The sequence below is a fragment of the Musca autumnalis genome, unplaced genomic scaffold (genome assembly GCF_047663935.1).
Source record: "Musca autumnalis isolate F117 unplaced genomic scaffold, ASM4766393v1 scaffold_1, whole genome shotgun sequence".
Taxonomy (NCBI): Eukaryota; Metazoa; Arthropoda; class Insecta; order Diptera; family Muscidae; genus Musca; species Musca autumnalis.
The window spans coordinates 292,834,549-292,859,244 of record NW_027411644.1 but is presented as its reverse complement, the minus strand read 5'-3'; the positions used below and the strand labels follow the sequence as shown (position 1 = coordinate 292,859,244).

General features: G+C 35.6%; 1 protein-coding gene across 1 annotated transcript in view; it reads right to left on the bottom strand.

Annotated features, from left to right (window-relative positions):
- Positions 1–24,696, bottom strand: part of Scp2 (Sarcoplasmic calcium-binding protein 2) — an 89,577-nt gene that overhangs the window by 31,295 nt on the left and 33,586 nt on the right. The window contains exon 2 of the mRNA XM_073961636.1: positions 15,523–15,632. Within this exon, the coding sequence (XP_073817737.1) occupies positions 15,523–15,580 (58 nt within the window). The 5' untranslated portion in view covers positions 15,581–15,632. The remainder of the gene's footprint in view (positions 1–15,522; positions 15,633–24,696) is intronic.

The following is a 24,696-nucleotide window of genomic DNA, read 5'->3' as shown; positions in this document are numbered from 1 at the left end:
ACATTATAATATAAAGCATCCAACAGCATCACACGAAATATCCAACATTCCACAACAATCCACAAAAAAAGATGAGAACAACGAAGGCGACAATGTCACAGGACCGAGAGGACACCAGCAATAGACAGATCGTTGAATATTTATTTTGTGTGTTAGTTTTTTTTTGGCAATGATTTTGTATTGGTATTTTACGGGGTATGGGAAAGTGATGTAGAAGAAGTGTGTCGGAAACCCATCAGCAACAGACAGGAATTTGTTCGTAAATCATTTTGTTATTTGTTTGTGATTTGTTGTAGGTTTAGAGGTTTTGTTGTTGTTATTTGCAATTCAATTAGAATCGTAATAATCACGAGTTGTAGGGAACACAACAGCCAAAACAGGTTCCACGGGATCAGCAAAAATTTACATGAAAGGAGAAAAAAAGAGGGAAACAAAATTCATGAGTTTTCGTAATTAAATTTGTATTAATTTTTTTTTTTAACAATTTTATAATAAAAAAATTAGTAAAACAAGCCCATCACGCTGTTTGAGGACATTGAGCAGAAAACACTAAGGTCAAATTAGAAACTTTGTATAATCAGTCAGTCGTACATGGCTTTTAGGAACAAGAAGTCCTATGAGTTCTCCAAAGGGACAAGGGTGACATCTCTCATATTAATGAGTGTACGCCGATTTATATTGGCTCAATGATATGGTACCCAGTTTTTATCGCCGAGTTCGACCAGCATGTCTACAACATCACTTGGAGAGAAGTTTTTCATTTTTTTACATTTTGAAGAAATGTATGCCAGCCTTACACTGGCCGCCGTCAAAAATGTTGATGTTCTGATCAGGGATTGAACAAAAACCTTCTGAGTGCAATGCGAACGTGCTTATCACTGCACTACTGTGGCTCCCACTGTTGTAAATTCTACCTTTCCTGTATTCCACCCCCTCTATATGCCATAGTGATAGTAACGTGTGCGGATGATTGTACGATTTAGGCGTCAAATACCTATGCAACTATCCGTAACTAAATCTACGGTTATTCTGTTCACCACATTGCCTACAGAGGTGAACACTGAGTTGAAATCATGGTCGATGATAGCAGAATTCCGACCACAAACAACCACAATATTCTTGGGGTCACATCCAACAACATTTTCACGTCATCTGCGCATACCACAGGTATCTGCCTCAAGCTGAGATGTAGAAATAAAGTCCTCAAGCAGATAAGGAAACCTTGTTGACCACATATAATGCGATAGGTCGGCCAGTGGTAAGCTATGTGGTGCCAGTATGGTACGCTAATATAAGTGCGACGCGATAAAAAAAATATTCAAATCTGGCAGAATGCAGAATGCCGAACGTGCTTATCACTGCACTACTGTGACTCCCACTGTTGTAACTTCTACCTCTCCTGTATTCCACCCCCTCTAGATGCCATAGTGAAAGTAACGTGTGCGGATGATTGTACAATCTATGCGTCAAATATGTACTCTTTCACTACATGGCCTACAGAGGTGAACACTGAGTTGAAATCATGGTCGATGATAGCAGAATTCCGACCACAAACTACCACGAGATTCTCAGGGTCACATCCGGCAGCATTTTCACGTCATCTGCGCATACCACAGCTATCTGCCTCAAGCTGAGATGTAGGAACAAGGTCCTCAAGCAGATAAAGAAACCTTGTTGACCACATATAACGCTATAGGTCGGTCTGTGGTAAGCTACGTGGTGCCAGTATGGTACGCTAATATAAGTGCGAGGCGATGAAAAAAATATTCAAATCTGGCAGAATGCTGCCCTGTTGACAGCAACATGTCGTCAGTGGATCATCTACACAATGGCAAACTCACGTTGCAGTACTTGCTCGGGTGTTACCGTGAAAGCCATCCAATCACCATACAGTGGATAGGACCCCCCACAGGCACGTCAGGTCGGGTCCTCATGATCTAGGAAGAGTGGTCCAATGTTACAAAAGAGAACCTCTAGATCAAGCATATTTGAACAGCATTCACACAGAGGCAGTCGCAGATGCCATAAACAACAAAGGTGTGAATGCAGTCCTCGGAGTAAATCTCAAGCCATCTCAGTAGTTTTCGCATCAGGGTAGTTTTGGCTCAACTACGTTCGTGATGGTGTAGGTTACTAAATACCTATAGGGCAAGGATTGATGACAGCGTGCAAAACATTTGCCCAGCATGCGGCATTGGCCCGCATGATATTAAGCCCAATTTAAATTGCCCTGTCAACACTACTCAACTAACTCCAGTATCTTTGTGGTTACAACCCATAGAAGCAGCCACATTCATAGAACTGGATATAGACCCATAGCCAAATTAAGCATAATAAGTAAACAACTATCAGTCGGCTTTGTCGACAGGGGTATACCCTCTGGCTATGTGCATTGGAACACCTATTTCCCAAAAAAACGTATGTATTTAGGGGTTCTTCAGAATTTTGGGCGTATGACCTTGCCGACATAGATATGGATTAGGTTAAAATCTCAAAAGTTTTGCGGGGAAGGTACCTAAAGGAATGAACCGACATAGTTCATTTTGGAAGTGTGTCTTATTTTAAGATTCATTCTTCTCGAAAGGACCATTAATCAGGAAATATAGACTTGCCGAGGAAAAACATCATATCGCTGTAAACAGGGCTACTAGGAGTACTTTCGGTAAAAATTTCCAGAGGATTCTCTCACAAACCCTTAACCGCACTTAAACAAAAATGTTGCTTATTTGTGTGGGTGGTACCCTAACGAATGGACCGATAGGGCCCACTTTTAAACATAATCTAAGTTTGGACAAAATATTTCGAGATCCCATGTTTGGACCAAATTGGTTGCTCCGTTTATGAAATATTGCGCTTACCATTTTAGCGGATATTTTTGAACTTTTGTGGGGGAGGTACCGGAACGAGTGGACCGATAAGCCCCATCTTAGAATCGGTTTATCCGTTCGAGAGTTATCACGCACTCCATCCACAACACATGGTGCCATAGCTGGTTTTTACAGCTTTCAGGCCATTTTCTCAGCAGGTATGGACTTGGTCCTGAAATAAACTTTCACCGTCGTAATCGGGGCAGCGAATACAAGTTCCGACAACAAAAACCAAAAGGATTTCAGAGGAGATCCTAAACTGCACTTTTCCGAAATTTTGTGTGGAGGTACCCGAAGGAGTGAACCGATATAGTCCATATTCGAACTTTATATATATTTTGTAGAAAGTATGGACGAACTCGTTAAGTCCCTTCGAGAGTTATTGTGCGTATAATTTTTACGAAAAAATTTAACTTTTGTGTGGGAGGTACCCAAGGGAGTGGGCCGATATGGCCCATCTTCGAACTTACCCAAGTTTGGACAAAATATTACGAAAGCCAAATTTTGGACCAAATCAGTTAATCGAGAGTTATCGTGCGCATCAGCCAGACCAACAGACGGACGGACTTGGCTAAATCGACTCCAAATTGTCTGAAACAGATTTCGTCCAAACATACTTGGGGTCTAAAACCATTATTTCGATGAGGCACATTTTGCCCGTATAAAATTGTATGTACCCTCGATAGCATAAATGCTGAGGGTATAAACACGAACCTACAAACATATTATATGCTTATACAATAAAAACAAAGGAATTCCACTCGCAGTGTTTCGGCTTGTGCCTGCCAACCCAGCATCAAACCTATGATTGTACGTAGGTTTCTATACTGCCACAACAACAACAGGGGATCAAGCCGAGGGTTCAACACATCCAGGAACTAGCTGTTCGTGTACGTCTATTTGAAAGTTTTAAATTTCGACCTGGCTAAACAGAAGGTTCTTTTCCCTAGCTTGTTTGGCAACCGTCTAATAGCTATCCATATATCTTCATTTCTAATCTCCAACTGGATTTTTCCACCTCCTCTTTGAAAATTATGTGCTAATGTTTTTATTGCTGTTGCTGAAGCCATTAAAGGCGAAAGCGTGCACACAATTTTTTCGTATTGATGCCGTTCTTTATTGTTCGCATTTTTAAATTGCCCGCTTATTCTGTAGTGTAATAATGTTTGGCAGAAAATTTTCTATCATTTCCACGGTTTTTTTTTTGTTTCATTCTCCAAACACCAGGCTTTATTACCTCGCTGTCGCCATGGTTGTTGCAGCTGTCATTCTGTATCCGTTATGTTTTTCAAACAGCCGGAAGTGACTTGTTTCAAGTACCAGTTTGTTTATAACTATCCCTATGTTGGTGAGTACCATGAGTATGAGTGTATAAATATGTGTGTGTGTGTTTGCTAGCGATTGGGTTTGTTAGTTTAGTGTTTTTGCCTATGTTCGTTGTTTGTCTCCTCGTTTAGGCTAAACGTTAAAGTGCCCTAATAAAGTTTCGTTGTTGAAAACGTTTTTTTGTTGCGTCGTCGTCGTTTTCGTTTCAATTTTTTACGTTTAGCCTCTGTTAAACATTGTAAATTGTGTTATTTGCCATCGTGAATTTCGGCCAATTGTTATCACCATGACACAAGGTCACCATTTGTTGGAAAATGAATAATTTAGTCGTCTATTGTTCAATTGAAAGGACAACAACAACAACGAAAATTAAAGGCTTATTGTTTGTTGGTGGGGAAAAAATATTTGTCGTTTTGTTGCCGATTGCAACAGATGTTGCTGTGTTGCGACAAATGACATGGAGGAACATTGTTTTGGGGAGGCAGATGGAGGTTTGTTAGGGGCTGCCTTGAGTCCCATAGGATGTCCCTGGACTATATATTTTATTTTTCCTTAATTTACTCTCAAATGCTAATTTTGTACTTCAATAAACATCCCAATTAAAGAAAGCGTTCCTTTAAATTAACATCTCTATTAAATATACTATTGGTAGAGTCCATCATAATTCTGTTTAATTTAAAAAGTATTTAACCATAACTTTAACATTCGAAATACAATCGCACTTGTTTATTACGAACGTCCATATAACGAATAATTTTCCATAATTTGTCTTATAGACCAAAAATTTGAATTTTCACTGTAACTGTTCTTCAGTGTTAAATACTTGCCTCTATCTCTCCCCTTGACCTATCGTCAGAATTAATTCCCTTACAGATCGTAACAATAAATTTATATTTTCGTTACGCCCAAGTGTTTCGCTTTTAATCCCTATTTTATGGTTTTGAATGTTAAATGCACTGCAACAAATTTTACTGTGACCCCTTGACGACATGGAAGGTCTTGTTGTTGTTATTTTTATGCTCTGCTCTAATTTATCTTGTAAAATTTTATTTTCTTTATTTTAATAAATGTTTTCCCTCCCTTTAACTTTCTTTCCTTGGAAACTCTCTCCCCCCTAATAAAAATGTTTTCTTTGTTGTTATCCTACTTTGATTTCTCCCTTCCCCTCCTTCTTTCTGTGTCGTCTAAATCAGTTACAAAATAGCTAAACATTTTTATATACTTTGTGGTTATTTGCCTGCAAGTGGTTTATTTGCTCGTCTTTTTTTATAATCATTACGTGAAGTCAAGCAAAGGACATAGTTACAGCTGATGATGATGACTATCGGCACCCAGGAGTATTTGTGCTATGAGAGTTTAAATCGTTTATGTTTTGTTTAACAATTGCTCATACTTTCCACTGGTCGGCACCACCACCAATGCTAATCGCAATGCTCGGAATGTCAAGTGTTTATGATAAATGTTGCGGTAAATTCGCTTTTAAATACTGGCTAGCATTTTTGAATGCCATTTTATAATCATGGTGAAATGGAAGATAAATCATTTCATAAGAAATATGGGAATATATAATCTTTTGGTTTGAATCCCATTAAAACAATGGTCAAGGACATGTCCATTTGGGAAAGGGAAAACATAAACTGGATATGGTGTGCATATACAATAAATTGAGTTCAGAATGTTGAAGATATCTTTTGGGCCTGAACAATTCATTGAGGGAAGACGAATGTTTTGCCATTAAATACACAGTGTGGAAATTTTATCGATTAAATCGATTTGAAGCAGCCCAGGAAAATATCACACACTTAACATCACATAATATGGAATTGATCCTTGGTATGTGTGTTCTGAAATACGGAAGTGTAAATGACAGTAGATTTTGCATATTTTGCGCAAGCATTGCGTTGAAATTCGTTTGTTCAGAATGGAGAAAAGGTTGTAACATCTAGAAAAATATGTAGAAGATCTATAGATGTAACCTGGGATCAGAGATGATCCGTAGGACGTATTTTTAGGTTTCCGATTGTCATGAAGTTCTAAACGTCGAAATCTACATATAACGGTATAAATTGTTGAATTTTGTTGATCATTAGGGTCGGGGTAAGCAGTGATGTGGGAATTCTTTGCTCCTTCGTATTCATTATATGATTTATATTATCTTAGATACCTCTCGAAAACTTTCTCATCTCCATCTCTGCCTCCGATCAAATTAGATACAAATACATACTACACCGAGTGTGATGGAAAATCGCTTGCGTTTGCTTAGAGAATTTGTCAGCGGCCGAAAATGAGATGTTCTGTGTGCAAGGCGGGCATGCTTACTACTGCATCTCAGTAACTTGGAAATCACAAGGCCCCCATATACCTGTCATATTAAGTCAAACCGCCAGGCAGCATATGACCGATGACATGACCACAACATTTAAATTGATCTATGCGATTTTAGGTCCAAAATTCGAAAGGAAAGATATTACTTCAGGATTCGAAAATTTCCCAAAAATATTGTATGTCTTGAAAGTAAAATTTTTACTGCACCTATTTTTTATTCTTGCGGCACCATAACGGTGTAATTTGTGTGGGGAAGAACTCGCATAAGTGCCCGATAGTTCAGAAAACACCTCTACTGGCACTAACCTAAACATTGATTGTATTCAACTGAATTTCCGGGTGTCACCCTGGTGCAATGGTTAGCATGACCGCTTGCTAAATGCCCAGGAAGCAAACGGAAGCAGAAATACCTGAGAGTAATGTTGGATTATATTTTTCGAGTATTTTTAAGCCATATCAACAGGATCCACCGCGGTGCAGCGGTAAGCATGTCCGCCTTGCACTCGTGCATTAGTAGTGGTTATCGAGATTCCCGGCGAGCATCGCAGATATAAATTATATACACACATCTTTCCTAGCATGTTTCGTTTAGAAAATGGAATATATCGACCCTCCTTTGGATATATGTACTTCTGATGGAGTTTATCAGTTTGACTATTCTTTACAGTAATATGTCTTTGTGATCTGCGCCTTGCAGCCATCCCACCTACGGTGAAAGTTTTAGAATTATTACCGCGATGGCAACAGCGATCAACAAATCCTCTTCTGATCATCATTGATATGCAATGGATTTCAGTATTGCAATTCATCGAGGATTGACAGGATGTTTCTTTCTCAGAAAGAATGAATTTGAATTTTATTTTTATACCCTCAGGTGATGATCAAATATGTGAGTCGACAAAATAATGGCTTTAGACCCCAAAGTATGTTTGTTGCTGGAGCTCACCATAACTTTCGAACGAATCAACTGATGATTTGCACCTTGTTATATTTTGTCACAACTTCGAATCAAAGAAATGCACAAGAAGCTGATTTCGTACTCATGAGCCACTTGACAAAAAAAGTGTGGCTTGCCACTCAAAAAATAAGTTATTTCAAAAATGGATATTTTTAGTTACTTGGTATGCTGTGCCAAGTAGTTTTGTGCACTCATCGAACATTGAGTGTTATTTTTAACCCTTGTAACTCAACCGATTGTCTCATGTTCTCCGAGAGACTGAGAGCAAAGGTAAAAAAAAAATCTTGTAAGGGAGATGTTTGTAGTGTTGTATGTGCTTCCACTTGTTGGGCCATTTGGCAAACTATCTACGATTATATAGCTCTATAGTGCAAGATACGATGAACACTTATTTTACTATTTACGCACAAGCAACGGTCTTGATGTATCCTTAGTGTTTTGTGGTGGTGGAAAAAAATACTTGAGTGCAAGAAAAACACTTATATTAAAAAGCACAAGACTCACAAACACTTGCGTGTTTTAAGTGGATTATGGAGATAAGTGGCTCATTGATTATCTCTGCTTAGAACAAGTTCGCAAATGGACCTTATCGATCGACTCCCTTGGATACCTCCTTACAAAAGTTCAAAATAGGGCACCCCATAACTCAAGAACAGGTTCGAATATGAACTGTATCCGCCCACTCAAATAAAAAATTTCAAAGTTTTTCGAAGAATGTGCAGTTTTAAGTTTTTTTGCAACCGGCTGTGCTTGTGGCCTCTTTTACGATCGTACAATTTTTTTGGGGGCAATTCCATACTTCCAGATATATATGAAATCAAATGACGAAATCGAAAAATTGCCTTCAGGTTTCAAAAGGTCTATATTGGAACACTTTTTCGGTTACCTCCTTCACAAAAGTCCAAAATGTTGCCCTAAAGCGCATTTCGAAATTCCATATCAAATTTACTCCTTAATGCCGGGTTTAGAGCTAAGTAATATTTGTTTTTTACAAGTCCATGGTTCCGGACAAAGTGACGTAAATGTTCTGTGGTGACTAACTACAATGGCTGGTGGGCAGGATAACTACCGAGACGTGTTGTTGACTTTGAGGACTTTGAGAGGATTTTTATACCCTCCACTATATGGAGGGTATAATTAAATTTGTCATTCCGTTTGTAACACATCGACATATTCGTCGGAGACCCTATAAAGTATATATTATTGATCAGCATAAAATTCTATGTCGATTTAACCATGTCCGTCTGTCCGTCCGTCCGTCTGTCTGTTGAAATCAAGATAGAGGTCGCAATTTTAAAGATAGAGATCCAATATTTGGTACAGAAGTTTGTACTACTTGCAGGATAGTTGGTATTGAAAATGGGCTATATCGGTCCACGTTTTGATATAGCCCCCATAGAACGGTACCTCCCGATTTTCGGTATTTTGAAGGTTTTAGATTCATTATCACACCGAAATGGCTGAAAATTGGTACTTAGTCTTCGTTAAGGGTACAAAACTTTCCTCCAGAATTTTGTCGGTATCGGTCCACGCCTTCATATAGCCCCCATAGAACGGTACCTCCCGATTTTCGGTATTTTGAAGGTTTTAGATTCATTATCACACCGAAATGGCTGAAATTTGGTACTTAGTCTTCGTTGGGGGTATTTAACTTTCTGCCAAAATTTTGTCGATATCGGGCCATGCCTTCATATAGCCTCCATAGAACGGTACCTCCCGATTCTCGGTATTTTGAAGGTTTTAGATTCATTATCACACCGAAATGGCTGAAATTTGGTACTTAGTCTTCGTTGGGGGTATTTAACTTTCTGCCAAAATTTTGTCGATATCGGGCCATGCCTTCATATAGCCTCCATAGAACGGTACCTCCCGATTCTCGGTATTTTGAAGGTTTTAGCTTCATTATCACACCGATAAGGCTGAAATTTGGTACTTAGTCTACGTTGGGGGTGTAAAACTTTCCTCCAGAATTTTGTCGGTATCGGTCCATGCCTTCATATAGCCCCCATAGAACGGTACCTCCCGATTTTCGGTATTTTGAACGTGGTGGCCTCAACTTTCCTCCAAAATGGCTGAAATTTGGTATTTAGACATCGTTTGGGGGTTTTAAACTTTCCTCTTTAAATTTGTCGTATAGGTCCACACCTTCATATAGCCCCCATGGAAAGGTACCTCCCGATTTTCGGTATTTTGAAGGTTGTTGCCTCAATATTCCTCCAAAATGGCTGAAATTTGGTATTGAGTCTTTGAGTCTAAAAACTTTCCGTCAGATATTTGTCGGTATAGATCGACGTTTTGAAATACCCCCGATAGAACGGTGCTTCACATTGTTTTACCGAAATTGCTGAAATTTTGTATTACAACTCTTGGTGGAGGGTATAACAAGTTCGACCCGGCCGAACTTAACGCTGTTCTTACTTGTTTTTTTTTATATTTTTGTCGAAGGTAGTCCTTGTAATTCTGATTACACCGATATAAGTTCGTGACCACGTCCATGCTTTGTGATAAAAGCCCTAAAAATCCTAGGGAGTAGGATAAAATTGATTGGTTGGCATGATTTCTGTAGAAGGAAATTATTTTAAAAACTGGATCCAGTTTATTGGGTCCATCTGGTCGGTCTGGTGATGTTACTTATCCTACAGACAAATTTAAACTAGAAACTTCCAAAACTTTTTTTTCACCTACCAAAATGATATATATCTGATCCGAGGTTTTTGATACCAAAATAAGGATTTTTTTAGATTTTTTTGTCATTGAAAAGTAGGGTGCTTTCCTGAAGCAATTGGATAAATTGAGTGGAGAATGTGCAACTGTCTGTTGTATAAGTTCGTACTTTATTCGCTAAGTTCAACATTTGCGAACCAGTGGTGCAAGTAGGCGAGCCGAGCCTTCAAACTAATTTAATGCCCAACATACTCGACTAATGCTTCGATGACTATGATAGCCTCGTGTCGCTATGTTTTAGTCTTCAGCTTATTCAAACGCCTAGCTTTTTACCGTTGATTTCGACAGATATGCTCACGATATTATTAGTGTATTAGTAGTTGTGGAATACTCTTCCCATTGCCAAACAATGTAATTCAGGTGAAGAAGGTGGAAGGCTATCCCGACACCTCAACCAATGTTTTTGATTTAATTTTGGGTGAATTTTGATGTAAATCTACCACAGTTTGTTTGAGCTACATATTTGCATAAATTTGATTTTGTATTTCATTACCAGAACCCTCAATTAAATTTTATTATAGTAACATGAAAATAACAACGAATAATTGGCCACATTTCAAGTCAATGTACTACATAAGCTTCTAAAAAACTGGCAATATTTATTACCAACAATGTTCATAATTATTAATTACCCTACTAAGAAAATGTTTTCATTGAACTGATGATTCCAGTAACAGTACATATACTATATTAAACATTATGCTATTTTTCCACACACTTTCAGACGTTGTGAGACAATTTGTCCGGTGACATATGCTGCGTATTAGTAATATCAGTACTTATACGCCTCAAATGTACTTGAAAACACTTTAAACCCCGACAGGAAAAACACACACATCCTTACATTTTACATAAATGTATTTAGACATCTTCAAAGTAACAAGCCAACCCTATTCACCCCTCCCCTGTGCACACACACACACTAAGTTGAATGTTTGGCCCCATTGCCAATATTTATTAACTGCATTTTTCTTTTTAGCAAATAGTCTGGTCATAGGCTGGCTGGCTTCCAAACAAGTAGTTGGCCATTTGTTTGTTAATAGATTTATGGCATATTGCCTTAAAAAATTACTTGGAATGCAGTTGAAAGGGCAGACAGTAGTCACAGGAATAAAGTATACCAAAGAAATCAATATTACAAAGTCTTAGATTTTCACAAAAAAGCCAATTTAATTTATGTTCTTCTCAATTATAAAAGACATAGAAAATCCTGCAATTATTTTATTGCCAAATTTATGGACATCTCAGCCCATCGCCACAATTCTTGGGCAAGAATTTTTCAATTGTCTGTCACTTGCAGGAAATACTGGAAAACCACAAATATTGTCAATTGGAAAAATGAAATGAAATTAACTTTCACTAACCGCACACACACATACATCGTAATAGGTGGCAGCGTACCTTCACATGCATACATACATATCTCCGCACCAATTAACGTATCAATAAATTATTAATTTCACATATGTGGCTATGAATTTCATTATCTTGGGAGTGCTGCTGCTGCTGTTGCATTTCACATTTGCATTTCATAGTTCAGAATTGTTGACCGTGGCGCCATTAGTGGCATCGTTCTCGTGTGTAACGTTGATGGACCGTTTGTAAATGTACGTGCATGTTCATAAATTTGTAACATGTAATGACACGACATTGTTGTGTGTTTACAAGCCAGTCGATTTAGCCAATGGATTATCTCCATCATTATTGCATTAATTAGAGCAGTTGTCGATGGGTGGGTGGGTTGGTTGATTGGTTGTTTTTGGTATTCATTGTGTGCACTTTGGGAAACTTCATTATATAATTACAGACTATCATTGTGGTGTTAATTTCCGCAAATATTATCTGTGTAATTAAATTTTTTGAATTATTCCAAGAATACTCAGCAATGAAAACATACATTTAAAAGTTGAATTTTAAAGTTTGAAATAAATAAATTAAATTGGATTTAACTCCCTTATAATTTTCTGTTTATAAAGATCATTTAAATGAAAAATGTAGTTTCAGCTCTTCAGCTTTAGACAGGAAAATCCTTAAGTTTGTTAATTGTTGCGTATAAGTAATTTATAGGTTAGTTGTCAACACTCATACGACGAGTTTAAATCAATGCCGACCAAGAAGAGCAAAGCCACAAATGTGAATGTATTCAAAACATTGACAATTTATGACAGTGTGTTAGTAAGATTGTATGCACGCAAGCTACAAAACAAAACATTTGCTCTCTCTTGCACGCTCTTTCTTTGCGTTCCGATCGTATGTGTGTGAATTGCCGAAAATCTTCGTAACCAGCGGCAAATGGCTGTTCGGCACTGGTTTAAACTAATTCCACTTTAACTATACTTCACTTTCAGATTAAATAAAAATGAATTAAAAAACTGAACAATTGCAAGCAATTCGTTATCTTTACCTCTTTGAAATAAAATTCTTTTAATATAGCTTTATTCAACCTACAAGTAGGTTACATTTTTTTTTGTTCTGGAAACAGTAGACTGGATTTCAAAATTAAACACTTTTTAAAGAATTTCCCTTTAAATTGCCAAATATTTTTTTATTTGGAGTAATAAATTTTATTGTATGTCCGTGTGTGTGAACATATGGACTAAATATTTCACTATGAAATATTACCCAAATTTCCTATTATTTCCACTTATAGCTTTATGCTTTTGCTGTAAACTATTCAAACAGAATATTAAATGAAGCACAAATTACATATATAAAACTCGAGCAAATAGTAAAGCAGTTATTTAACCATCAAATGCATATGTGTGCGATTTAAAAAAGAATGTGCATATCTAGACTGAGAGTGGTTCTAGAATATAGCAAGTAAAAAAAGAAAGAGTTGACTTTGACGACTGCTGAGTACCCTCGGCCAATGGCAGTACAAAAAGCAATAACGGAAGTGGTGAACGTAAACGTCCTATACACAGATCCCTAACTTCAACAAGTGAGCAAAGGCTATAGTCGGGACGGGGCCGACCATGTGTTACCCTACACCACTACCCCTGTGCATTAGTTTTTCACTGGTAAACCTTTCTTTTAGGGAATATAATCCGAATACCCAACATAATATGCCTCTTTCTCTCGGGACCCCCATAAGCAACCGAAATTTCCTGACCATCCGATCAAAATTGCGACCTGTAGCGTGATTGCAAAAAATGGAAGAATTGGCCACCTTGTTTGGCCACCTTCGCCAACCTAATTTACACCAATTTAAAGGTAATATATTCTTCTTCTATTGACAGGCTTTGCCGTTGGAATACCCCTACTAGAAGCTGATATATTCACAAAGAATAAAACTTTGAATTTGTCTCCATATGAGTTTTTCCCCATTCCGACCCCTAAATATTATCCGACTATCACCACAATCAATAAGCTTCTTCCTCTGTGGGGCCCGCATCTACCCCCAAAATCTCGTGACTATCCGATCAAAATTCCAACCGGTAGCGTGATTACAAAAAATGAAAAAATTGACATATTACTGACTTTTGCGATATCTCGGTTATTTGCCCACTTACGCCAACATACATTGAATCAATATAAAGGAGATCTTTTCTTCTACCATTGGCGGGTTTTCTTTTTGGAATGCTCCTACCAGAAGCGGAGATATTCGCATAAGAAAAAAACTTTGACTTTTCTCCACATAAGCTTTTTGCTTATTCCGACTCCTAAATATTATCCTACCATCACCAAACTTAATAGGCTTCTTCCTCTGTGGGACTCGCATCAACTCCCAAAAAAATTCGTGACCATCCGATCAAAATTGCGACCTGTAGCGTGATTACAAAAAAATCGGAAAATGGGATGCATTACCGACTATTGCGATATCTCTGTTGTTTGACCACCTACGACAGCCTACGTTGTAAAGGTGATATTTTTTACTTTCCTTGCCAGGTTTTGCTTTTGATATACCTCTTAAAAAAAACAGAGCTATTGGCTTTGAAATAAAACGTTGACCTTTTCTCCAAATAAGTTTTTGCCCATTTTTACCCCTGAATATTAACCGACCATCATCAAAATCAATAGGCTTCTTCTTCTGTGGGACCCCCATTAACTCCCAAAATTTCGTGACGATCCGATCAAAATTGCGACCTGTAGCTCGATTTTGAACAAAATTGAAAAATGGGATGTATTACCGACTATTGCTATATCTCCGTTATTTGGCCACCTACGCCAACCCGCTTTGAATCGTTGTAAAGGTGGGATTTTCTACTTTCATCAGCAGGTTTTGCTTTTGATATACCCATTATAGATGCGGAGATATTAGCTTTGAAATAAAACGTTGACTTTTTCCCCAAATAAGTTTTTTGCCCATTCCGACCCCTGAATATTATCCGACCATCACCAAAATAAATAGGATTCTTCCCATCCGGGACCCTCATCAACAACCAAAATTTGGTGATGATCCGATCAAAATTGCGACCTGTAGCGTGATTACAAGGTTTAGATGGACAGACGGACAGACGGACGGACGGACGGACTGACGGACGGACACACATAGCCAGATCGACTCAGATCGTAGAGACATTAATTTTGGTATATATAAGTATGGGTCTAGGACCATTATTTCGATGCGTTACAAACTTTTTGGCCAAAACCAACTTATAATACCCTCCCCACATAGTGGTGTAGGGTATAATAAAGGAAATAACATTCTGAAAATTGAATCACAGAGCTCCTGAATGCATATCACTGGACCACGTTGGTTGCTATCTAAACGAAATGTCAGCAGGGCAACAATGGCAGAATAGGCATTCGGTCATTAAAAGACTCAATGCACAGAGAAGAAAGTCTTTTTGTGAGCATACGATAAAGATAAAGTATCAGTTCACTTCTCCATTGATCTCCTTGGGCGTGAGCTTACTTCCCTGGTTTATATGGTCTCAGATGAATATGTCGGGGTGTTATAGACGGAGTGATACATTTTATATACTCCGTTTCCTATGACGGTTGGTGTACAAAATATGGATAATTCTACTTGATTTCAATAATAATTTGGCTTTCGATTTTAGTCCCAAATTACTTGCAGCAATTTTGTGTGCCGCACTTGTCATTTTGTCGGTGAGAAAGGGTTGTTGAGAGGGGAAGTGCACTCATTAGCCTCAACTCTCTCTTTTCAACACACTGAGAATTACCACAACTAAAATTGCTTTATGTAAATTGAGACTAATTAAATTCCGTCCAGCCTCACTTCTAAATAACATAACTTATAATTAATGAACTTTGATAACCCTCTAATGTACATCAGTTCACCTTATTTTCTTTTTCTCAATTCAAGTAACAGTAATAACGGCAATACACAAGATAGATAAAAAATCCATTACTCACCAAAGAAAACGTTGAACAAGAACAACAACTTCTTCTTGCGGAAATCAGAGATGGACATGTTGATATAGTTTTTTATTTGTGGCTTTCAAAGAAAGGAAATTGGAAAAAAGCTGTAAAGAGAGAAAAAACAGAAGGGAAACACAATGAAATCCAATTACTAAAAAAGTTGGCATTTATACATAAGGATAAGGCATAAACATGAAAGGATACTTAAAAAAGATTTTTTTGACAAATTTATAAAAATTTTAAAAATTTTCAAAAATAGTAGATCTGTCTAAATTTTGAGTAAGATGTACCATTTTAATTATTTTTAATTAAATAAAATATGTATACATTTATCAAAATATATATTAAAATAAAATAATTATAAATTTAGTAAAATAAATATTAAATTTCAATTTATTTCATATTTATTTGAATATTAAAATAATTTAATATTAAATATTATTTTGGTTTAAAAGTATGGTAAAGGAAGTGTTCAAATATAAAAATAGCTTTTCGAAAATAATCCGCAAATCAAATGAGACATTATTTTGTTGTAAGGGTTGGCATGATTAAAGGTCGATGGTATGAAATTGACGTTTAAAGAAATCAAGTTTTTATAAGGTAATCAAATTCAAGGCGATATGATCGCAACGACACTTAATATTTCCTAATTGTTTCAGCCATATAAAATTTCTTTATAGGAACTTGTGGTGGTGTTTTTATTTATAATTTTTATTCTTATGATATTTAATAGTATGTCCTCACTGGTATATTGAGATAGATCACTTCTCTTATTTAAATATTTTTATTTTTGCTATTTCATTTTCTAACTTCTGATGGCTATAACTTTTAATTATTATTGCAATTCCCATTGATTTGATTATACCTCTATTTCTACGATTTTAATTTATTTTCAGTAAATAAAACAAAAGCTTTCGTCGAAACTCCATAATAACTAATGTAGTAAAACGTTAACACATGCAGCCATGCGAAAAGTGTATAAATAAAATGCTACCGCTTTTACAACCATAAAAAACTATAAATTTAATACCTTCTAAACAATTTCAACGGAATAAGAACAAGCGTTTTTAAGTTATCTGCGCTAGGTGCTTTCCTCTAAGAAAAACAACAAAAACGCCAAATACATCGCAAAACTATTTCCATGAAATTTTAGTTTTTTCCTTGTGACTCGTAAAGCTTCATGAAAAGCAGCATTTTACCAATTTGCGAGGAAGGAAAATGTGTACGTTTGTATTTTAAGCTCACATACACACAGACAATTGTTCTTGGTTGTATGTCTGTTGTCGCCCTGGAATTAGTTGTTCATTGTTATCTAGAGTTTTATTACTTGGAATTAAATAAGCTCCCAATGCTCTCAGGAATATTTGAACTACAAATGTTTCCTTGAATCTTAGAGAGTTAACATATTTTTGGGGATGTCATGTTTTAATAATATTGGGATGTATTTGAAAGATGTTGGTTTTGTAATTATAGATTTTTTTAATTGAAATGGAATTAGAGTTGTAAAATATGGAACCTTGATTATAAGTAAAAATATAAGTCCTAGCTTTTTAAGGCTTTACGCAGTTAATGAAGGCAAAGAATCAAATATAACCTCCAGGCATAGGTGATTTTTCAGAGCATGATATTCACAATTCAGGAGTGGATGTTTTAAAGAATTTTTCAAGTCACTTTAAACCAACCAAAGCTTGGATATTTTAAGGAATTGCTCAAGCCACTTTTAATCAAACAAGGAGTGAATATTTTAAAGACCCACCAAGGTGTGAATATTTTAAAGAAGTTTTCAAGCCACCTAACCAATTAATGCGTGGATATTTTAAAAAACAAATTTCAAGTCACCCTTAAGCAAGCAAGGCGTGGATATTTTAAAGAAATGTTCAAGCCTCCTTTAACCAACCAAGGTGTGGATATTGTAAAGAATTTTTCAGGCCACCTTTTACCCACCAAGGCGTGGATATTTTAAAGAAATTTACAGGCCAACTTTAACCCACAAAGGCGTGGATATTTTAAAGAAATGTTTAAGCCTCCTTTAACCAACCAAGGTGTGGATATTGTAAAGAATTTTTCAGGCCACCTTTTACCCACCAAGGCGTGGATATTTTAAAGAAATTTACAGGCCAACTTTAACCCACAAAGGCGTGGATATTTTAAAGAAATTTACAGGCCAACTTTAACTCACCTAGGTGTGGATATTTTAAAGAAATTTTCAAGCTACCTAACCAACCAAGGCGTGGATATTTAAAAAAAAATTCAAGTCACCCTTAACCAAGCAAGGCGTGGATATTTTAAATAAATTTTCAAGCTACATAACCAACCAAGGCGTGGATATTAAAAAAATTCAAGTCACCCTTAACCAAGCAAGGCGAGGATATTTTAAAGAAATTTTCAAGCTACATAACCAACCAAGGCGTGGATATTAAAAAAATTCAAGTCACCATTAACCAAGCAAGGCGTGGATATTAAAAAAAATTCAAGTCACCCTTAACCAAGCAAGGCGTGGATATTTTAAAGAAATGTTCAAGCCTCCTTTAATCAACCAAGGCGTGGATATTTTAAAGAAATGTTCAAGCCTCCTTTAATCAACCAAGGCGTGGGTATTTTAAAGAATTTTGTAGGCCACATTTAACCCACCAAGGCGTGTATATTTTAAAGAATTTTTTAAGTCCTCTTTAGCCAACCAAGGCGTGGATATTTTAAAGAATTTTTGAAGTCCTCTTTAGCCAACCAAGGCGTGGATATTTTAAAGAATTTTTTAAGTCCTCTTCAGCCAACCAAGGCGTGGATATTTTAAAGAATTTTTTAAGTCCTCTTTAACCAACCAAGGCGTGGATATTTTAAGTAAATTTTTAAAGCCCTCTTTAGTGGATATTTTAAAGTCCTCTTTAGCCAACCAAGGGGTGGATATTTTAAAGAATTTTTTAAAGCCCTATTTACTGGATATTTTAAAGTCCTCTTTAGCCAACCAAGGCGTGGATATTTTAAAGAATTTTTTAAAGCTCTCTTTAGTGGATATTTTAAAGTCCTCTTTAGCCAACCAAGGCGTGGATATTTTAAAGAATTTTTTAAAGCCCTCTTTAGTGGATATTTTAAAGTCCTCTTTAGCCAACCAAGGCGTGGATATTTTAAAGAATTTTTTAAAGCCCTCTTTAGTGGATATTTTAAAGTCCTCTTTAGCCAACCAAGGCGTGGATATTTTAAAGAATTTTTTAAAGCCCTCTTTAGTGGATATTTTAAAGTCCTCTTTAGCCAACCAAGGCGTGGATATTTTAAAGAATTTTTTAAAGCCCTCTTTAGTGGATATTTTAAAGTCCTGTTTAGCCAACCAAGGCGTGGATATTTTAAAGAATTTTTAAAGCCCTCTTTAGTGGATATTTTAAAGTCCTGTTTAGCCAACCAAGGCGTGGATATTTTAAAGAATTTTTAAAGCCCTCTTTAGTGGATATTTTAAAGTTCTCTTTAGCCAACCAAGGCGTGGATATTTTAAAGAGTTTTCCATTTTTCCAATTTTTAATTTCCATAAAAATGTCACCATTTTCACCCACATTAATTCTGCTTAATAGTGCCATACCACCTTCAGACAAGTTCAAGTTTCAAATATTGGCTTGGCTTGTTCCTTTGACTTTGACTTTGGAAACCAAATCATTATCTTATTTGTGATGGTTGCTCGTCTTTTTGCACATTTTTTCCTTTGAGGCATTGTTTCGCCTGCATTTACTTTGTATCGGGGCAATGTTGTTGGCATACATTCGTTTATGCGCTCTGAGGAATAGTCATTCTCAGTATTTTGTCATTAACAGCTACAAAACTACCATCGTCGTCATCATCATTACCAATGTCATTACGACGCTGACGTTGATGATTTGTTTTCTGTGAACATTAAATTGTTTTCATTTATTTGCAGCTTCTTAATGCAACTTGATGCCCATGATTTTATTGCTCATAATGTGCTGCTCTTTTGTTTAATGGCATCAACTGAACTTTGATGCCCAAAAGGATATGATGAGCAAAAGGCTTCAGAATTATGGGCAAAAGTGAATAGAAAATGGTTATTAAATTTATATATGTGATCATAAAACAGAAAATAGTTTATGCTTATGCGTTTTGCATGATGTTGAGCTAGAAGAAATTTAGCTTTTAAATGGCATACGTTAATATCAAATGATGCTTTTGGTAATCAAGTCACAAGTCATAAAGTTGAAAAATATGCAATAAACTGCAATAATGGCATTGGAAATTGTGGGTGATGGTGCATTGTTTAGATTTATGATGCATTAATATGCAGCATAATGCTTGTTAAGTGAAGGACGATTTGGTGGGGACCATTCACCAAGTAAGGTTGATAGCTTCAGTAATGCAACATCTCTTTAAAATTTGGTACCATGTTCAAGTCGTACTATGGTCAACATCCCAGCCAGGCATGGCAATATAAATTTGCTAGTTAATTATTGATCTCTTTGTCCCTACCGGAATGGTCTCAAACGTTCTTGTTCTGCCAAGTTTTAATTTTTATAAAAATTGTATCATAGAACTATCCCCATAAATCTGAAAATCTTAACTAGTTGAAACAATTTAATAGATTTCAAAAAAAAAAAAAAATCAATTTAAAAAAAGGCAATATAAAGCCCCACGTTTTTCTCCCCTTAAACCTGACAACTATTCTCCTTTAGTCTGCCAATACCTAAGGGATTTGTAACATATCCCTGGTGGCTTTCATAGACATTAACAAAAGCTCAAATGGAGGAGTGAATACCATCAAGTGCGACGCACAACGACGGCAGTGTGGCAGGTTTTTTTCAGATTCTAGTTCTTTGTATGTTGTCTAAGAGCAAACAAAAGGACATATTTACACCTTTCGTGGAAAATGCACTCAAACAAAATGCTACCACTCACACATACAAAAATATGTACATATGTTTGTACATATTGAGGCATTGGCAGAGACCTAGAAAATAAACATGCACCCTGTTTGTGTGTGTGTGTGTGTATGTATGCTTGTGTTGATTTTCTTGAGCATAGAAATTTACCGAGATTTGTTTTTCGTTTGAAAAACATGTTAAAAATGGCAATCTTCACAAAAAGTTGCTCACTTTAAGGTTGTCTCGGAAATTAGTTTCAATGAAAAATCAAGGTCCATGGGGTTTGTTTTCTGGCATTCAAAAACAACATTACAAAATAAAGGGGAATTGAAGCAAGAGAAAAATTGAAGTAAACAAAGGAATGTTAAGAAAAATTTAATATTATTTTGATATTTTAAAGAATTTTTCTTGACACATTTTCCTTACCAGGAAGCGTAGATATTTTAAAGAATTTTTCAAACCTTTTCCACAACAAGGCGTGGATATTTAAAGAATTTTTCGAAGCACCTTTTCCACAACCTGGCGAGGATATTTTAAGGAAATTTGCAAACAACTTTTTCCCCAATAAGGCGTGGATATTTTAAAGAATTTTTTCCCCAACAAGGCGTGGATATTTTAAATAATTTTTTAAACAACCTTTTCTCCAACAAGGCGTGGATATTTTAAAGAATTTTTCAAAGCACATTTTCCCCAACAAGGTGTGGATATTTTAAGGAATTTTTCAAACAACCTTTTCCACAACAAGGCGTGGATATTTTAAAGAATTTTTCAAACAACTTTTTCCCCACAAAGGTGTGGATATTTTAAGGAATTTTTCAAAAAACCTTTTCCACAACAAGGCCTAGGTATTTTAAAGAATTTTTCAAACAACTTTTTCCCCACAAAGGTGTGGATATTTTAAGGAATTTTTCAAAAAACCTTTTCCACAACAAGGCCTAGGTATTTTAAAGAATTTTTCAAACAACTTTTTCCCCACAAAGGTGTGGATATTTTAAGGAATTTTTCAAAAAACCTTTTCCACAACAAGGCCTAGGTATTTTAAAGGACTTTTCAAAGCACCATTTCCCCAACAAGGCGTGGATATTTTAAAGAATTTTTCAAAGCACCTTTTCCCCAACAAGTCCTGGATATTTTAAAGAATTTTTCAAAGCACTTTTTCCCCAACAAGGCGTGGACATTTTAAGGAATTTTTCAAAGCACCTTTTCCCCAACAAGGCGTGGATATTTTAAAGAATTTTTCAAAGCACCTTTTCCCCAACAAGTCCTGGATATTTTAAAGAATTTTTCAAAGCACATTTTCCCCAACAAGGCGTGGATATTTTAAGGAATTTTTCAAAGCACCTTTTCCCCAAAAAGGCGTGGATATTTTAAAGAATTTTTCAAAGCACCTTTTCCCCAACAAGGCGTGGATATTTTAAAGAATTTTTCAAAGCACCTTTTCCCCAACAAGGCGTAGATATTTTAAAGAATTTTTCAAAGCACCTTTTCCCAACAAGGCATGGATATTTTAAAGAATTTTTCAAAGCACCTTTTCCCCAACAAGGCGTAGATATTTTAAAGAATTTTTCAAAGCATCTTTTCCTATCGTAGGCGTGGATATTTTAAAGAATTTTTCAAAGCACCTTTTCCTATCGTAGGCGTGGATATTTTCAAGAATTTTTCAAAGCACCTTTTTCCTATCATAGGCGTGGATATTTTCAAAAATTTTTCAAAGCACCTTTTCCCCAACAAGGCGTGGATATTTTAAAGAATTTTTCAAACAACCTTTTCCCCAACAAGGCGTGGATATTTTAAAGAATTTTTCAAACAAGGCGTGGATATTTTAAAGAATTGTTCAAACAAATTTTTTCCAACACGGCGTGGATATTTTAAAGAATTTTTCAAACAAATTTTTTCCTCAAAAAGACGTGGATATTTTAAAGAATTTTTCAAACAAATTTTTTCCTCAAAAAGACGTGGATATTTTAAAGAATTCTTCAAAAAACCTTTTCCCCAAAAAAGCGTGGATATTTTAAAGAATTTTTCAAACAACATTTTCCCCAAAAAGACGTGGATATTTTAAAGAATTTTTCAAACAACATTTTCCCCAAAAAGACGTGGATATTTTAAAGAATTTTCAAACAAGAATTTTTAAAGAATTTTTCAAACAACCTTTTCCCCAACAAGGCGTGGATATTTTAAAGAATTTTTGAAAGGCGTGGATATTTTCAAGAATTTTTCAAAACACCTTTTTCCCAACAAGGCCTGGGCAGTTTAAAGAATTTTTCAAAGGCGTGGATATTTTCAAGAATTTGTTAAATCACCTTTTCCCCAACAAGGAGTGTATATTTTAATGAATTTTTCAAACCACCTTTTCCCCAACAAGGCGTGTATATTTTAAAGAATTTTTCAAACCACCTTTTCCCCAACAAGGCGCGGATATTTTAAAGAATTTTTCTATTCAACTTTTCCCATCAAAGGCGAGGATATTTTATAGAATATTTTAATCCACCTTTTCTGTAGCTTATTTTCCTCCTTATTATTAACCCTCATACCGTTTTTGTTTTTTTTTTTTTATTATTATTAAAGATTTCGAGATATTCAAAATTTACTATTTAAATATTTATAAATACACACTTCAAGGTTTTGGCCTCTTCGACTTCAATGACACTTCTGGCTCTCAACTAATTGTTTGTTTAGTAAATTAAAAAAAGCAAAACCGAGCTCTCACATGCCACACTACAACACAATTCAATTAAGTATGTATGTATGTTTATATTTTTTTGGTTTTTGCATATGAAATTAAGTTAAGTATTTTTGGTAATTGTGTGCATATTTTCTATGCGTATATTTTGTGTGTGTATGTTTTAGTGTTTACATTAATTTTAATTGTATTTGTGCAAAAAAATTAATGCTAAACCATTTTAGTTTTAATTTGTTCTCATCCTCCAGTGGTGACCTTTCATACCGTCGCTCCCTCTTACTCTCTATGGTTGTTTATTTTTCTATTGTCCACTTTCTCATTCGCTTAATCCCCGTGATAACATAAGTTTTTAATAGTGAAATTTTATGTTTTGTTTTCTGTGTGTATTTGTATAAGTGAGGTTTTTATGCACACCACTCTGCAGCTATTAAATTATTTACCAAACTAAATGTTTATTTAGATTATTAGTTTATATGAGACATTTCAAAAAGAAAAGAATGAGAACAAGGAAGAAAAAAATTGATTGTTGAAAGTAAATTAATTAAACGATGAACAATTTAGACCTATAGCTGAACGTACTACCTAAAATTTGTTTATGCCAACTTTTCCACAACCAGGCGTCAATATTTTTCATAAACTTTTCAAGTCACCTTTACCAAGCAAGCGTAGATATTTTAAGGAATTTGTAGAACTACCTTTTTCAAACCAATGCTATACCATTTTAAATATATTTTCATTGGAATAACATTTTTCATTTATCCGCTTTATCAACATTTACAAGTCTCTGCTCATATATTTTAAGGATCGACTCATATCTTATTACCTTCTTCCTCAAACCTCTTCCCCCAATTCTCTTCAACGAATTATCATATTTTAACTCTTCAACAATCAACTCATCCATTATCGTCTTGCATTTGCATGCCTACTCTTCTGCCACTTTCACCTCCCTTATCCCACTAACTACTCATTTAATATTTGGAAATTCTAAGCACCAAAAAACAACCTTGCAATTGTTTAAAGCTATAACAAACATGTTAGTTTGCATATCACTGTACGAGTGTATGCTTGAAAGTGTGTTTTTTTTTTTTGGTGCAATTTGCTTAATTACACATCATAATTTTTAAATTGCTCACACGCTTTGATAACATATACATTTGAATAAATATTCATCTGTACATATGTATAAATGTCTGTTTTTATACACACACACACTCATGAGATACATGGGTGTGAGACAAATATTTACACACTCTTTTTCACATTACAATTGATATAGTCACACATTGTAACATGAAATAAAGGAAAAAAACATAGACCAAGAGTAAATCTCACAATAGTTCGGCTGGGTACTCTCTACCACCAGCCACTCACAGTTAGTGTTCTAATACATATCAACTATTCTATAGACGACACACATACATACATACATTTATTACAAAGCAATGTCTATTTAAATACCATCATATCCATAACAATTTAAAATTCTCTTTTTCAGGAATTGTGTTTTGTTTTGCGTTGTTAGCAGAAAAATGCCGGCAGACGAAGGCAGGGATGAAAGGTAAGTGCACTACTACGCCACTTGACAGTGGTTTAAGATTGCATTTTGAATTATGAAATTGATAAATATCA